Below are 15,746 nucleotides of genomic sequence, written 5' to 3'. Positions count from 1 at the left end.
GGCTGCCGGCGGGGCTGCCGGGCGGCCGGTGAGGTGCAGGCGCGCACATGGGGACGCACCGCATCGTGCTGCCGGGCCCCGGGCCCTGGGGCTTCCGCCTGGTGGGGGGCCGGGACTTCGAGCAGCCCCTCACCATCTCCCGGGTAGGGCTCGGCGCGGCGGGGTTGGGGGTGCAGCCGTGGCGGGGGGCTCTTTCCTTTCTCTTCTCCCTGTTTATTTATTTTAATGTTTATGGAACGGGGGGGCCTTCACCCGGCTCTGCCCGGGGGTCTTTGCCTGCCGCCCCCCGTGCCCCGCAGCGAGCGGGCGGGGGGAATCCCGGCTGCCCCGGCAGCTGGGGGCTCGCAGCCCAGCCCGCGGCGGCGGGGGGGACGGGGGGTGCTCCCCTGCTTCTGCTTACCATGTATAGGTAAAGCGCAGCCTTTGTTTGCAGAAGCCGTGTTAACCCACCTCCGCCCGTCCCTATTAACCCCACACACACCCCCACCCCTAAAGAAAATTTCGGTGGCAAGTGACAGTTTCGCACCCAGACGGGTTTAGTGCCGCAACTTAATTTGCCTTCTGCTGCTCCAGCTTTGCCCGTGCGCCAGGGCAGGTTTAGGTTGGGTATTGGGGAAAATGTCCCCACGGAAAGGGGTGGCCGAGCGTGGACCAGGCTGCCCAGGGAGGGGGTGCATTCACGGCCCTGGGGGTGTTAAAACCCCCGTCGGTGCGGTGCTGGGGGACACGGGTTAGCGGTGGCCACGGCAGCGCTGGGCTGACGGCCGGACCTGACGATTTTACGGGTCTTTCCCAACTCCAGCGCCCCCGTAATCCGCCAGCGCTCGGCCCCGGCTGCGCCGCTCCCCGGCCGGCGCCGCTGCCGCCTGCCCCGCTGTGCCGGGCCAGGGCACCCGTGTGCGCTGCCCCGCCTGGGGCCGGAGCCCCGCCGCCGCTTCGGGCGCCGGGGGGCGAAATTGACCCGCTCTGCACCGATAGCCCACCCCGGGGCAGCCCCCCACCGCACCCCGGGGCAGCCCCCCACCGCACCCCGGGGCAGCCCCCCACCGCACCCCGGGGCAGCACCCCCGCTCTCCGGCCCCGCCGCCGCCCGGGGCCCCAGGTGGGGAAGGGCCGTGGGGCGGCGCGAGCTGCCCTTGCAGCCCCCCGGGCTGGCGAGCCCGTTCCCCCGGTGCCTCCTGCCGCAGGGTCCCGCAGGACCCGGGGGGGGCTGCCGGCTCCAGGAGGGTACAGCGAGTGCGAGCCCTGTCAAGCCCGGGGGGGGGGGGAAGGAATTAATTTTCTGTGTAATCTCTTTCAATGACATTAATAATGCTTCATTCTACCGAAGCGTTGTTTGGGCACGGCGGCAGGTTCAGCGGAGGGGAAGGGACAGTCGCAGGCTGTTACGGCCACCGCAGCCCGGTCACTGCCCGCACCCCCGGCCCTCGGCCGCCTTCACCCCTGCCCTTGGGCACGTACCTACCGGGGGTGTAGGTCAGCAAAACGGCAAAAATAACCACCTCGTGAGAAATTGTGACCCTGGAGCCCAAAATGTAATAAAATAGCCTCTCTGGCGGGGGTGACGTAAATGCTGACAATTGGCAGCCCTTATCACAGCTTTCTCTTGTGGCCCCTCTGACATCTTTAATTTCCCCTCCAAGACTTGAAGCCATTAATCTTTCCTGTGGTTTGCGTCTAAGGTTTGTACCCTTGGCTCAGGAGCAGAGCTTTCAGCGACTCCCCTCATCATGTCAAAAAAGATCTGGTCCAGTTTTGGCCTGTCTTAAAGAGTCTAATCCTTGTGTGGGGACTTTCCAGGCCTATAACTTCCACCCCCCGCCCCTTATTGCATTTGGTACCCATGCCCTGGCCAGACAGCTTTTTGGGCAGGGAGCCCTCCACCCCCTCGCAGGATGGGGTGAGCTCTGGCTGCAGGACCAGCATCTGCCTAGAGTTACAAGGCCCTTGGTCCCACGGAGGTGTGAGACAGAGGGGCTACCAGAGAGGCTGGGGGGGGCGTACCTGTGATGAGAGCATCACCCTAGGAGCGGGGGGGATGCAGCTGTCCCTCCCCAGTGCTGTTACATGTTTGTGACGTGCTCGTGGGCAGCGCTGTTTGCAGCAGTGCTGGGGGCCAGGCTGCACAGGCTGTGCCCGGCATGCGTCCCCCATGGGGGATGCCCCATGGCGCAGGGGATCATCGTCCTGCCGCTGCCGGCTGGGAGCGCAGCATCTCAGGCGTGCTGTGTGGGGGACAAGCCCCTTCCCCCTGGGGGAGCTTGGCTCAGCCTCGCCCAGAGCTGCCTGTCCCACTGCTGCACTGGTGGGGTCACCCTGCAGCTCCAGGTGTGGTGGGGTGCTACGAGAGAGACATCCATCCCGTCGTGCGCCATGACTGGGGGTCTTGCAGCTGCCTGAATTTAGCCTGTGTTGCCTACCAGGAGCTCAGGTTTGGCTTCTGGCGGCACCATCATCATGGTGAGCTCCTGAGCACCTCGTGGTATTTATGACGCTCATCACTGCTCTACCTCAACTCCTTGCTGGTGGCTTTCAGCTTCCCTAATGTAGGGGCGTTGTCCCACTCGTGCTGGTGGGAGGCAGCACCGCTTGAGTAGCCAAGGCAGCATGCTCGTGGGGGTGTGTTGGAGGTTGGCACTTCAGTCCCGGACCCAAGGAGGGTGAGGAGCACTAGTGCTGTGTACACGGGAGCCAGCGGAGCAGCCTGTGTGACACCTGTGGCTGAGTAGAGCAGCAAGTGAAAGATGATGGTATTTCCACTGATGCTCTTGACTTTTGTCACTGCCCTGCCCCTCTTTCCACTTGAACTGTGTGTGTGTAAAACTGCTTTGGGCTCAAATGCATCATGAGCATCTTGTGTGAAGGTTTGTGGTTTCTTGGTAGTGTCGGACCAGTCATCCCAGCAAGAGCGGAGCATGGGCATTTCACAAGTGCTGCATGTCAGGCTTTCATGTGGAGTCCTCAGTCTCTTTCAGAGAGAAGTTTCACAGATGTTTATGTTTCTTTTTACAGCTGTAGTTTTATGGCAGACGCTTTATTACAGTCTTTGTTCAGAAAAAATACCTGTGTTGATCAGCGGAGTGGAGCCCAGCCTGCAGCCTGCTGGATCACCTCACAGGAGCGGGAAAGACCCCTGCCTGGGTGATACCGTGCAGTGAGTCAATGGGGTGGGATTAGAGAAACGCTCCTTCTGGGCTGTGGATGGGCATGCTGCAGGGTAATCGTGTCCACAGAGCTGCCCCATGTGCGGGGTAGCTCCCAGTTAAATCCAGTGAGGTTGGTGGAGGAAGCAGGCGACATGTTGCACGGGGAGAGATGCCGATGAAGTGGTGCTGGCTGGAAAGCAGCGCAGTTTGTAGATCCCATCCCTCAGGTAACATGAGATTTTTCCTCTTTGCTTACATTTGATTTTGGTGAACACCAGGGATTTCTCTGTCCAGTTGAATATATACATGGGACTGTGTGATAAACCTTGTTCTTGAGATGATTTTTGTGGTTTGTGGTTGTGGTGCATTGATCTTGAACATCTGACCCAGAATAATAGGGACAGGAGGGAGTTTTGCTCCATGTTTTGTCATATTAAAAAAAGCTCCCAGCCCCATTAAGGAGGAGTGTCTGTCAGGGTCTGTGAAACTGGATGTTTTGTGACAAAGCTGAGAGTTTTCCCAATGAAAAAGTGGTTTCAAGACAGCCCAGTTCTGCAAATATATTAAAAAGGTGAAATCTCAACATTACACTTGTTGCTGATTTCAACTGCAGTGACATGAGTTCATCCCTGTTTAGTCTGACATTTTACCTGTTCATGGTATTTTACGTGCTCAGGATGTATAGCAAGAATAGAATTGGAAGGTAATTGGGCTTTTCCTGGGCATTTGGGATTTTTGGTTTTTAGCATGGCCCTCTGACCCAGCTCTATAAACTTACAACTGGATTTAGTGGTAAAACTGGACTTGATGGTGTGAGATCAGGCACGGGCTGGAATCACATGGTATGAAAAGACACCGGGTTTGACTTTGGTGGTGGCTGACATCCTCACCCCGCTGTCAGCTGGTCGCCCTGGTAGGAGCAGCTGTGCCAAGGGATCCTGGAGGCACCGGCGGCATGGGGCACCCCAGTAACTGGCATCGCTGGGGGGCTGAGCAGCTCCTTGACCACCACTTGAGCATCAGTGAGCAAATCGCCTCACCTGTGTCATTTAAGACCGTCTGCCTCTGTTCTGTGTCTAATGACTCCTCTTTTCTGTGTTAATAACACTCGTCTAGCTGTCAGAGAAGGGCAGGAAGGGGGGTGAGGGTGAGCTGGGCTGCCCGAGGGGCTTGTGCCATGGAAGCCCAGACCCTGCTGGGATGGGCTGGTGCCCGGGGGTCTCCCCAGCATGTCCCTTTCCCCTTCTCCCTGGCGACAGTGTGGCCCGGGCCAGCGCAGAGCAGGCAGCAGCCTTCGGTGTCAGGCCGCAGCGGTGCAGAGCACGGGAGCAGAATCTCGTGGAGCCGGCTGTAAGGAACCCGCCTGTCATCCCCCTCCCCTGGAGAGGAGAGGTGGGGAACGGGCTTGTCTGAATTTTCTCATAGCCTCTGATCTCTGCTGAGCCAGCTGCATGCTTTTGCTGGGAGAAACTGTGGCTGCCTCGCATAGTACTCCAGGCACTGAGGACATTACTCATGGTAAAGGAGCAGCGTGGGTGGGTGGGGAGGACTAAAGGGAATGTCAGAGATGTCTGGTTGTCACTGGTGGCCTTACAAGTATGTTGCTGCATGTCTATTCTGTCCAGCAGAGCTACAGCTGGGTTTTCCTCTCAAGCTGAGATAGGTACTGCTTATCCAAATCTTTTTCTTGGCTGATGTTAATTTTCTCATTTCTTATCTCTTCATCGCTTGCTGCGATGTGTGCCTAGGTGTGGGGTGATGGGTGGTGCCGGAGGCTGTGCGGTCGGTGAGAAACCATGAAGGGCTGACGGAGCGGCGAGCAGTGCGCCTGAACCGAGGGGGGAGAGGGCCAGAAAGAATTGAATGAATTTTAGACCCACCCATCTATCTTGACGCACAGGGAGCTGCGATATGCTGCTTTCCATAGGAACGCTTCCCACCCTTCCTCCCTCTCCTTTGCTGTGGGCAGCAGCTTCCCCTAACGCACCCATGGCTCCTCTGGGACCCTGGCCTGCAGGAGACAGGCGCCGTGCGGCCCGGGGCAGGAGCGGAGCTGGCTGGGCAGCTCTGTGGAGGTGCCCACCAAACACAACACCCATATGTGTTTAATTAGCTCTGGGACAGGCAGAGGTGTTGTAATGAGCGCCTGGGAGCTGGGTAGGCAGCCAGATGTGTTTCATTCCTTCTTCTGAATCCAGGTGTTTTCTCTTCTAGTGTAAATGCACTTGCCTGAAGTCTTGACATGTCATAGCCGACTCCTCTGTGTGCTGCCTGGCTGCCAGTGCCCGGGGACGAGAGCAGGCAAACCGCCCGGGAGAGAAATCGGAGCTCTGCAAAGTCCCGGTACTGCTGGCGCACTGGAGCCCAGGGGTCTGTGCAGGGAAGGTCACCCCCCCACCCCGTTGGGACTGCAGATACATATCTCTGTGTGTGCAAGTGTGTACATATGCAAAGCTTCACTCTGTAGTATAAGAAAATAACGTATGTTTGTCTTCTATCCATACGACCCCTGAATCTGCGGGACCTCTTTTAAAAGAGGGGTCCAGTCCTACAACTGGTGTAAACTGTTATCTGCTACACTGAGCTTTGCATGAGTAAAGAGCGCATGATCAAGCCCATGGATTATGGGGATTATTTGTTTCTTCCATATGCTGGCAAATGTGTCTGAGCTGGTATCAGGGACCTGGTCTGATGATTGTCCCCCTGTACCCGGCACTGGTGGGGCTGCAGCTCAAACCCTGTCTCCAGCTGCAGGCCCTTCGCTGCCAGAGGGATGCAGAAGGGCTGGAGCATGCCCAGAGCCGGACAGGGGGCTGGGGAAGGGGCTGAGGCACCAGTGTGATGGGGGGCGGCTGGGGGGTTCAGCCTGGAGAGGAGGGGGCTCAGGGAGGACCTGATCGCTCTCTGCAGCTCCCTGAAAGGAGCGTGTAGTGAGGTGGGGGTCAGCGTCTCTTCCCCAGTAATAAGTGATAAGGTGAGATGAAATGGCCTCAAGCTGCACCAGGGAAGGTTTAAATTGGGTACTAGGAAAAATTTCTTCATGGAAAAGGGTGGCCAAGCACTAGAACAGGCTGCCCAGGGAGGCAGTGGAGTCACCATCCCTGGAGGTGTTTAAAAGACATGTAGATGCAGTGCTTGGGGACATGGGTTGGTGGGACTTGGCAATGCTGGGTTAACAGTTGGACTTGATGATCTTAAAGGTCTTTTCAACCTAAACAATTCTAGGATGCTATGTGTCTGGTTCTAAATATCTAGATTATTTCTGTAGTAGCCCAGATTTCTTACACAGTGACGCCAGCACAGCAGAGCGTTGCCAGTGGCACACTCTGGGACCGGTGCTGGGTACCATGTGAAGCAGTGCTGCTCAGCCTCTCTCAGCGCTGTCTGTTCAACAGTGAAACAACCTAATGGCAAAGCGTTACCCCATGGCCTGGGAGCCATCACCGCATGGTAGGGCATGGCTCCTTCCCAAAGGGCGCCCTTGGGCATGGTGTTACAAGGTGCACAGAGCTTTACCCACCCGATGACAGTGTCCCTGAGGCTGGGGGGCTCCGTGGACCCTGCGATGCTGCCCACTTCCCCTCTGCCAGAGGCTGTTTGACCCCAGTGGGTGAAGCCCAAGCCGGTCAGGGAGTGCTTTTGAAGGAGACTGGAGCTATGCTTTTGCACGAGATGTCACTTGTGCAAAGTTGGCATTTGCAGGTTTTGTTCTTCACGGCGCCTTTTGGCTCTCCTCGCCTTCTCCCACAGAAGTGCAGCTGTAGCTGCTCATTGCTAGGCCGCCCGCGCGTGCAAGGCACTGGTCCCTCAGATCCTGCTGGTGTCTGCTCCGTGCCCGGTCAAGGAGGGAGGGAAGAGGCTGGTGCAAAGCTTTAAGACATCTGAGAGGAGGACCAAAGCGGTTTCAGGCGGCGCATCGTTTGCTTTTCCATTTTTGGAGTCCCTTCGGTTGGGTTGTGTCAGCTGACTGGTGGCTGCCAGCGCTTCGAGCACCTCTGCCTGTCCCTGCTGCTTCCCATGGACCAGGGAGGGATGTGACAAAAATAAAAGCAGGAAAAGGTTTTCCCATTGGCAGCTTTCTGCTCCTTACTTAGTAACAGAAACGCTTTTTGCTTCCCTGACTTGACTGGTAGGTGAGCAAATCTCAAAAGCAGCATTGACAGTGCTGAGATAAGCCCAGGCCTTACTGGGAGGGGGGAAGGGGACGTTATTAGGAGCTATTAATCATCCTAAAAGGCTGGGGGATGGGTTCCCTGCAGTACTGTGCCCTTGTGCGGACGTGTTTGCTATGAGCAGCCCTGGCAGGGAGTGCGGGCTGGATGCAGGGGAGCAGTTTGTGGAAGGTTGCATTTCAGGGTGAGTTATTTCCAGAACTGAAGAAATTGGATTTTAAAACCATGTTTCCTTTTGGCAAATTCACTTACCTTTTTCATGCCTGTGCATCCTTGTAGCTTCCCCACAGGGGAGAGGTTTATATGGTGCCTGAGTGGAGGTCATCACCCTTCTGCTACCAGTGGCCCTTATCTGATGGAGAAGAGCACTCACATTTCAAATTCCTTTGAAGTGGACACAGAAGGGGAACGTGACACCACGGGCACTGGCAGAACACTGAGATGTTTCTGTGAATGCCGCATGCTCATCCCGGTGGCTCTTGGGGTTTCTTCAGGGAGGCTTCAGTATTTCGGTGTATCTGGCTCAGCTGCCCCTTGTAGTAGCAGATCATCTCTCGCAGCCTGCCACATGTTGGGCAGATTATCAGTCTTTAAATGCAAGCGGCACACCAAGCCTCCAGCAGCGTTCCAGCGGCACTGTTAATCCATTCCAGCGGCACTGTTAATCCGCTGTTACTCGTGACCCCTTGGCAGTCTTGTCTGATGGAAAATGCATCATGGCAGTAGCTGTGCTGACCTCGGTGCTCCTCACAGCGGTGAGCAGTGTGCCACTCTCCCTCCTTCGGCAGCGGAGGAAATACAGGCACCAGGCAATCGAGTGGCTCAGCTGAGGCTCAGCGAGCAGGGCAGGACCCATGGGGCAGCAGTGGGCTGCGCTTGGTGGTCTCTGTAAGCCACTGGTCAGCTGTGGGCTGCAGCCTGGGTGGCAATGATCTTCACAGTTAAAGCAGATTTTCTGTATCCATCTGGTGCCTTGCCTGGACTTTCCATTAGCGGTTCCTCAGTCAGTTTGCAGTCTGCTTGCGGCATTCAAAGTGGCGGGCGGGCAGGCAGGCACTGGCGGTTGACCCATCTGAAGGGTTAATATTAGGCACCTTGGCCAACCTTGGGCATCTGTGATACGCATCTGTGTCCTCCACTTTTCAGTGAAATACTACCCTAGTAGAGAGGTGAGAATGAGAAAAGCATCTCATGATCTTCCTTCTGGTTAGGGAAAACATCCCGCTACAGCTGTGAGGAGCTGTGCAGAATGGCCCTGGTTGAAGCCCAGGGCAGGCAGCGATTGCAGCTGAGCTCTGACACCTCCAGGAGCTGAACAATGTTTGTTTATGTCTGACAGCTCTGTGGGGTTTTCTCAGCTGCTTTCCAGCATGCTGAAACCTAGCCTGCATGTGTAGAATGAATACCGGTTGCAACAGACTCGTAAAAGAGGTATGTTTCAGCTGCAAGGCACGTTTTAATCTGTACTCGTGTCTGCAAGCAGTGCACACTTCTCATTTCCTCTGTCTACGAAATAATTGATGAAAGCCCACAGTAACCATTACGCTCCTTGCACAAAGTCATTAAAACCACACAGTGTAGTGTTTGCAAAGCTGCACACAAAGGTGACATTCTTCTCTTCAGGCCAAAATTATTGCCTAGGCAGAGGGTGGTCTCAGTTGTTAAGAGGACACCTCTTTAGCAGCAGCAGTAGAAAATGAATGAGCCGTTTTAGTTGATTTGCTTGAGAATGCTTAAGTTTTAGCTGGGACCTTCTTTTTTATGAGGAGTATTGTACTGATGGCATTGCCGCATAGCAGTGGTACCTCTGGGAAGCAAAGTGCCATGTGTGGAGAGGACAGGGGGATGTAATATGGCAGAATGTATCCAGGTCAGGCCAGCGATGATGCTTTTGTTATTTCAGAAAGTATCATGAGATTGTGGTGTAAAGATGAAGTTTGTGACGCCTTTCTCCCTTCCAGTCTGCTTGTTGGAACAAGCCCTACTCTGGGGTTGACCTGGCTGCAGTCAGTGGGCGTCTGTTGCAGCTCTTCTGGGCAAGCCCAGGTTGTTACAACAAGAGAATCAATCCAAAGCCTTGAGCCCAAACCTGTCCTCCAAGGAAGGAAGTGAACGAGACCGTGATGCAGACGAAGGTGTCTGTGACTGGTGTTGACGGTATCTCAGCGGCTCTGATGCTCTGTTCTACCACCCCTGTTGTCAGAGGCTTGCCCCTCCCGGCTGCCTTCAGCACCTTCTGTCTCGGAGTGCGCTCCTCTGGCCAGCAGGAGCAGAGCTGCCTTCGCATGGTCTTGCTCTTTAGCACGAAGGCAATTGGCTTGAGCGAAAATACAGTTTTTGACATGTTGTCCCCCTCCCCAATTTTTGTCTGCGGGTGCTGAAATAGAATCCTGCCCTTGACTAATACTGAGGAGTGTCTGAAGCCAGGTACGGATATATTTCTGCTGAGAATTCACTTTTGTTACTTTTCACCTCTTTGCTTCCAGGTGTCAGTGAGAGAAGCCCCAAGTGCTCCAGCTGCTCTTCGGCCATTGCAATGGAAAGCTGCAACTTCCAGGAAATGGAAAGTCCGTTCACTCTTTTTGTTTTCCCTTAGGTGACTCCAGGTAGCAAAGCGGCAATAGCCAACTTGTTTGTAGGAGACCAGATCATAGCCATCGATGGAGTGAACACGGAGGCCATGACGCACCTCGAGGCACAGAACAAGATCAAGGCTTGCACGGATGAGCTGACTCTGACGGTCAGCAGGTACGTCGGCAAGTGAGGCTGGGGCTGGGGAGGGGCACGGGATGGGCAGTGGCAGTGCTTGGGTTTGGCAGCAGACCTCTGGCTGGTTTATTTAACTTGACCTCTTGTCTGGCCAGGCGCTGGATAGCAAGAGGGAGCCACGTTTCAGTCCTTACTCCTAACGCCGCTTGCATTTGCTGCACTTTGACCTTATGAAAACAATTTTCCTAGTGAGAAATTGGCTGATAATTTGCAGCAGAGCCTGTCAGCCTGCTCTGTGGCTCCTGACAGCAAGAAATCAAAGACATGTCTCGTGGAAACTTCAATCATAGCAAAGGAGGTACAACCAGAGTTGACCTTTCTTCCTGTTGCACTAATTTAATGGTTGTGTGTTGTCCAAGCAATTAATTGCCTAGTTTCTGCCATGTGCAGACTCAGAAATGTTGCACATTTTGGAGCCTCTTGATCAAACAGTGCTAGATGATGATGATCCACGGTGCAAGAAGGTGGCTGTCAGGCATCGGTCTCCGAGTCCTGAAAAACTGGAGGGAGGTAAGAGCGGAGCCACAGTCTCTGGCACCAATACGGAGCATGGGCTGGCTCCTGCCTTCTCACCGCCCTGGGTGGCAGATCAATGGACAGCTTCATCCCTTTCCCAGCCATGTGTTGTTCTTGGGCCGTCTTTGCACAGGGAAGTCATGGAGGCTGCGAGGGTGGGGGTCTGCTTTGCACTGATCCATTGCTTCTTAAAAGAAATGGAGCCTCGGGTTTTGGTTGCAGGTTTGGGTTTTTTTGTTGTTGGTTTGTGGGGGTTTTTTGAGGGTGCTGAGGATTTATCCTTCCCCTTGAAGTGCAGCCCTAGGTACCAGCACTTCTGAATGCCAGATGGTAGCTGCAGCGTGGCATCTTCTTGTTGCCCTGGAGTAAGTTTCCCTGCGGCCGCCTTCCCCTGAGCAACTGTCCCTCATGGCAGATGCAGGGGAAGCGCTTTCAGGAGCAGTGCAAAAGCGTGCCTCGAAAGGCACAGTAGTTCAGTTGTTCAGGGCTTTTCTGTAATAAACAGAAGTCTTTTACCGTAGCTCGGACAATGCCCGGAGTTCAGCAGGCATTTCCCAGTGCAGGAAGAGGCGATGGGTCTTGGCCAAAAAAAGCCCGACAATTCATTGAGGGAATCGACAGAGGGAGGGACGGAGCACAGTGCGGGCAGTGTGAGCGGGTGGCGAGCATTGCAGCAGCCTCTGAGCCCCACGGTTTCTCGTGCTGGCCTCTAACTCGGCAGGCTGTAGCCATCCTGCGAAGGAGGCTCCCCTTCCTCGCCACGACAGCCAGCTGCTGGACTTGGCAAGCCAGAGCTCCGTGCTTCTGGCTGGGGGAGAGGGGAGGCACGGGCTGCTCCAGCCTGCGGGCAGCCTCCTCTTACAGATCATTGAGTCTGCAAAATGTGTTTGCTAATGTTAATTACAAAGTCGTTCACTTTATAGCTACCCGTGCATTTCACGTGGGTGTGGAGGCTGCCCAGGGAGGCATCTCTAGCTGCGTGTGCAGCTGTGTAGAACCGCGCAGGGGCTTCGACTTAGTGCAGCCCAACTCCTGTTCAAGCCCCCCCATTCAATGAGGTAGCATGAGTGTGTCGGACGTGCCTGTGGCTGTACTGGTGGGTGAGTGCGGCTGGCAAAGGGGCCAAGGTGGGTGTCAAGACCGCAAGGGCGTGCAAGCAGTGATCTGACAATATATCCACTTCAGGGTTTGATATCGCTACCCACCACGCTGCGTAAAATCCATTTTAGATAATTCTAGACTTTAAGTCTTTGGTCCTCCTCTTTCTTGGGAATAAAGTTCTGCTTAGGGAAGGTTTGCTTACTTTTTCGGAGACTTGGTAGCTGCTGGAGATGTATTTGTGTTGGGGAACATGATACTGCAGGAGGCTTCCTTGGAGGAGAAAGCTCTTCTTTAATGCTAAAGACAGTAGTGTACATCATGTGGTCTTTTCTGGTTGTACTCTGAGAATATTTTACCCCCAACACCCAGCTGTCTCCTCCTGGGCCCCTGTAACTGTGTTGTCCCAAATGCAGCTGGACTCGGTGGTTGGACATGCGATGTAGGTTTGGCTGCTGATGCTGGAGCCCTTTACTTTGCAGTCTAAGGCCAAGACCTTAAAAAGCAAGATCTTGAGAGGAGGCCCAGGGGGGTGACAGAGAAGGCATTTTAAAACAGCTGGAGCCCATGCATCACCTTCCTGCTCAGCTTAGGGTAGAGGAGATGGGTGAGGACATGGGCTGGTGAGCAGCCCTCCGCTGTAAAGACGGGAAGAGCACTGCTACAGAGGTGGGGAGGGTGGAAGGCACCCGGGGAAATGGGTGCCACCTGGCCAAGCGGTATGGCTTGGGCTTCCCGAACCTTGGCGGGCCAGGCTCTGCTAGTAAGGCTTGACCTTACTGAGGAAGGCTGACGATGCAAGGGTCAGGGCTGGCAGTTTTTCCTCCAAAGCAACTCTGCAAATAGTTGGCTGAGTATGGAGAGGAAAGTGTATCATGGGCACTTTGATGCCACCAACTCTTGGGTCTGGCTGCCATGCTCTGCACTCACGGGTCGTTAGCTGGATGAGTTGCACCACACACAGTGCTGGCACAGGCCACTGCTCCGACGGGGCAGCAGCTCCATGGGCTGGAGCATTGCACCCAGCTGGGGCTGGGGATGCACCAGCTCTGCCTGCTTGTCCGCAGTGGTAAGTCTTCCAGTCCTTTTGTACTTGCTGTCACAAGGATGTCTTGTGAAAGCTTAAACCCTTAGTGATTTTTTAGTTCCTATATGGTCAGTTTTAAATGATTACTCATTTAAATGATTACCTGTGCAAAACACTCTCTGACCAGTGTTTGGGGTGGCAGCAAGGTCGTGCCAGGAGAGAGCTGAGACATGGGTCTGTGTTCACATCAGGCGCTGTGGTTCCACCAAAAGGTCAAAACAGTCACGACAGTGGGAGCCTTTGTTTGTGACTGTACTGTGGATGCTGAACGTGCATGTGGGTGCAAGAGGAGACTGGGTGAATTAATGGAAGACAAGTCTGTAAAGGATGTATTATCTGTCATGGCAGTGTCTGGGTGGCAGCAAGCCCTTAAGCTGCAAGTAGCTGGAGGCTGGGAGAGCCTTTAGGGAAGCTTTGTGCTAGGCTTGTTGTCATCTTGTGCTCTTCTGTGGACCAAAACAAGCTTTCTCTGTGTGTGTTCTGCAAATATACAACCCTCTTCTCTTCTAGTGGTAGCCAGGCAGTTCAGATGTCTTCCTGTTTGGCTGTACTAATGATCATTTAAGAGAAGTGTAAGTGTAGAGGACTGAACAGACTTAAACACTTCTGGTAAAGGAAATGCTGTTTGCACTGGGGGCTTGATTGTGAGTATCAACAGCATTCTGATGTTTCCTGTTTCGGTATTTTCCTTAACGATGGTAACAGTCCAAAAATATTTCAGATCAGACCATAGGCAGGAAGCTAGCCTGACACATGTCACCATTAAACATGGATCAAATTGCTAGCTGAAGAAAACATGCCTGCTCTGCTTTTTCACCCAAAGGTGCAAATCTGTTAATTTCCTAGGGTTTAAAACCCAGCCACAAATTGCTTTCTCTGAATATGCTTCTCTAAGTGGTGCTGCCAGGTGCTTTGCTGTTTGACGTGTGACCAGAGTTGGAAAGGTCTGTTTTATGCCTCGAAAGTGGGTGTTCAACAATGTTGACGCATACACTGAATTCCTGCTGAACTTGGCCTGGCAGCTCCCCGCTCTGTTCTGAGCCGCCTCGGTTTGTTCATTTTGCTTTTGGTTTGGGGCTAAAGAGTGCTTTTGGAAATGGAGCTCCCAAGACGCCAAAGTTAAGGTTCCATTACTGTCCTCAGGGGTGTGAAATGAGGCTCGGCACCGTGGTTCCGTGGCATGTGCGGGCAGCCCTACCTGCAGTGGACGGTTGCTCTGCTCAGCTCAAAACCACCTGGGTGCTCCACTGAGGGATTGCATGGGCAGGTTTTTGAGCCTCTCCCATTCACAGCAAAAGTGAAGGTTTGGATCTTGAGTCTTTGAGAAAGGCTGCTCTTTGCCACCCCCCACCCCCCTTTTTTTTCTTTTTTTTTCCTTCTTTTTTTCCTTTCCTTCTTTTCTTCCTGCTTTTGCCCCCCCTTTCTTCTTTTTTCCCCCTTTTCTTTAGTTAGTGTGTTACATCTCTGCATTGACATTCTAGAGCCAAGCCAAGCCTCCCCCCAGGCTGCCCCCTTTCAAGCACACCTGATTCTCCTGTAACCAGTGTTAGCAGCAAGACACATCCAACAGACTGGAAGAAGCTGTCAGCTGCCTTTGGAGCCTTAGCACGTTTTGGGAAAGATGCTTGCTTTGACAGAGCACCCAGAAGAAGGGAAGGCTCAGGAGGATCAAATTCTCCTACTGCCAAATTCACCTGGCAGCTGAAAGCTCCGGGCACCACCAATGTCAGTGGTAATGCTCACGATGGATGTGGCACACAGCTCTGTGCAGCTGTAGCTGTGGCTGTACAAAGCAAATGGTCACTGCAGCACAGGTGACAATTATTGCTAAAGCAAAGGGCTCTCTGCCTGTGGCCTTAGTCACCAAATGGCTGGTGGGACTGTGCAGCCCTGAGCAACTCAAAGGCATGGCGTGTATTTATATGGGTTGTTTTTTCCGAACAAAAAGGATGTGTTTCTAAAGTGAGTCTGTCCCTCCCTTTGTGTCTGGAGGTGGGTTGGGGTTGGTAATACCAGGAGAAGAGTTGTGAAAAGGGGCTGCAAACATGTAACCTCTTGTTTTGCTCCTACTGTCCCTTTCTTCAAATTTCAAGTTGCTTTTCTGCAGCTCTACTGTCAGTGTACAATATATTAATGCACCTTTCTTGTTTGCCGAGCAGCCTGTCGCTTTGTTAAAAGTGGTGCCAGGGAGTGAAGCTGTGTACTTGTTCTTTGAAAAGCACTAGGCTCAGGGGAGTCATGTCTGCTGCTGGCACATGTTAGACGTGTGGTCAGAAGGGACCGCGTGTAGGTGCTTACGAAGAGGAGAGCATGCGTGCGATGTCGTCTGCGCGTTGCTCGGCAGCCGTGGTTGCATTCTGTGCTTGCTCCATGTGTTCCCAGGTCTCAGCTGTGGGGACCAGTTGCACAAAGCCACAATGGGCTCGAGTTTGTGTTCTAGGAATTTGGTGAAATCCGTTGACTTGTTTAGGTTTGCATTTGCTTCCCTGCCAAGAAGACTTTCCCAGCTTTGTCATCTTACTAATAATTCTTTTGGCCCTGGGAAAAGCCTGATGCTGTGTGTGTATACGTGATGCAGCTATATACGGGTACGCAGCTTGCCTGATGTCTGTGGCAGCTCGCAGCCTCCCCATGGCTGGTGTGGGGCTCCCAGCCGTCCCGGGTGCTTTTGATAGGGAGTGGCTCGTTCAAAGTCATTTTGCCAAGTCGAGCTGGGCGTTCATTGTGTTTTTACAGCCTCCTTGGCGAGGCAGCGCGGTTAGCTCTGCGGCTGGCTAGTGGAAGGGCAGCGTGCATCTGAGTGGCCAGGGTTGGTTTATCCGTAACTCTGTAAGGAAACTGCTCGTGATAAACTCCTCTGCTGCTTCGGCGAAGTCGGAGGCGCCTGAAGTGCCCGGAGCAGAGGGCCGTGCATGAAGGTGTGGGCAGTTGTGACTGGCCTTGCTGCTGGGCTTGGCA

General features: G+C 54.0%; 1 protein-coding gene across 1 annotated transcript in view; it reads left to right on the top strand.

The window, feature by feature from the left end:
- PDLIM1 (PDZ and LIM domain 1) overlaps positions 1 to 15,746 on the top strand; it is a 42,437-nt gene continuing 26,691 nt past the window's right edge. The window contains exons 1-2 of the mRNA XM_055719638.1: positions 1 to 143; positions 9,915 to 10,066. Coding sequence (XP_055575613.1) covers positions 48 to 143; positions 9,915 to 10,066 — 248 coding nt within the window. The 5' untranslated portion in view covers positions 1 to 47. The remainder of the gene's footprint in view (positions 144 to 9,914; positions 10,067 to 15,746) is intronic.

This window comes from Falco cherrug, chromosome 9 (assembly GCF_023634085.1).
Source record: "Falco cherrug isolate bFalChe1 chromosome 9, bFalChe1.pri, whole genome shotgun sequence".
Lineage (NCBI taxonomy): Eukaryota > Metazoa > Chordata > Aves > Falconiformes > Falconidae > Falco > Falco cherrug.
Note: the sequence above shows the minus strand (reverse complement) of the source record. Positions and strands in the feature narration are given on the sequence as shown.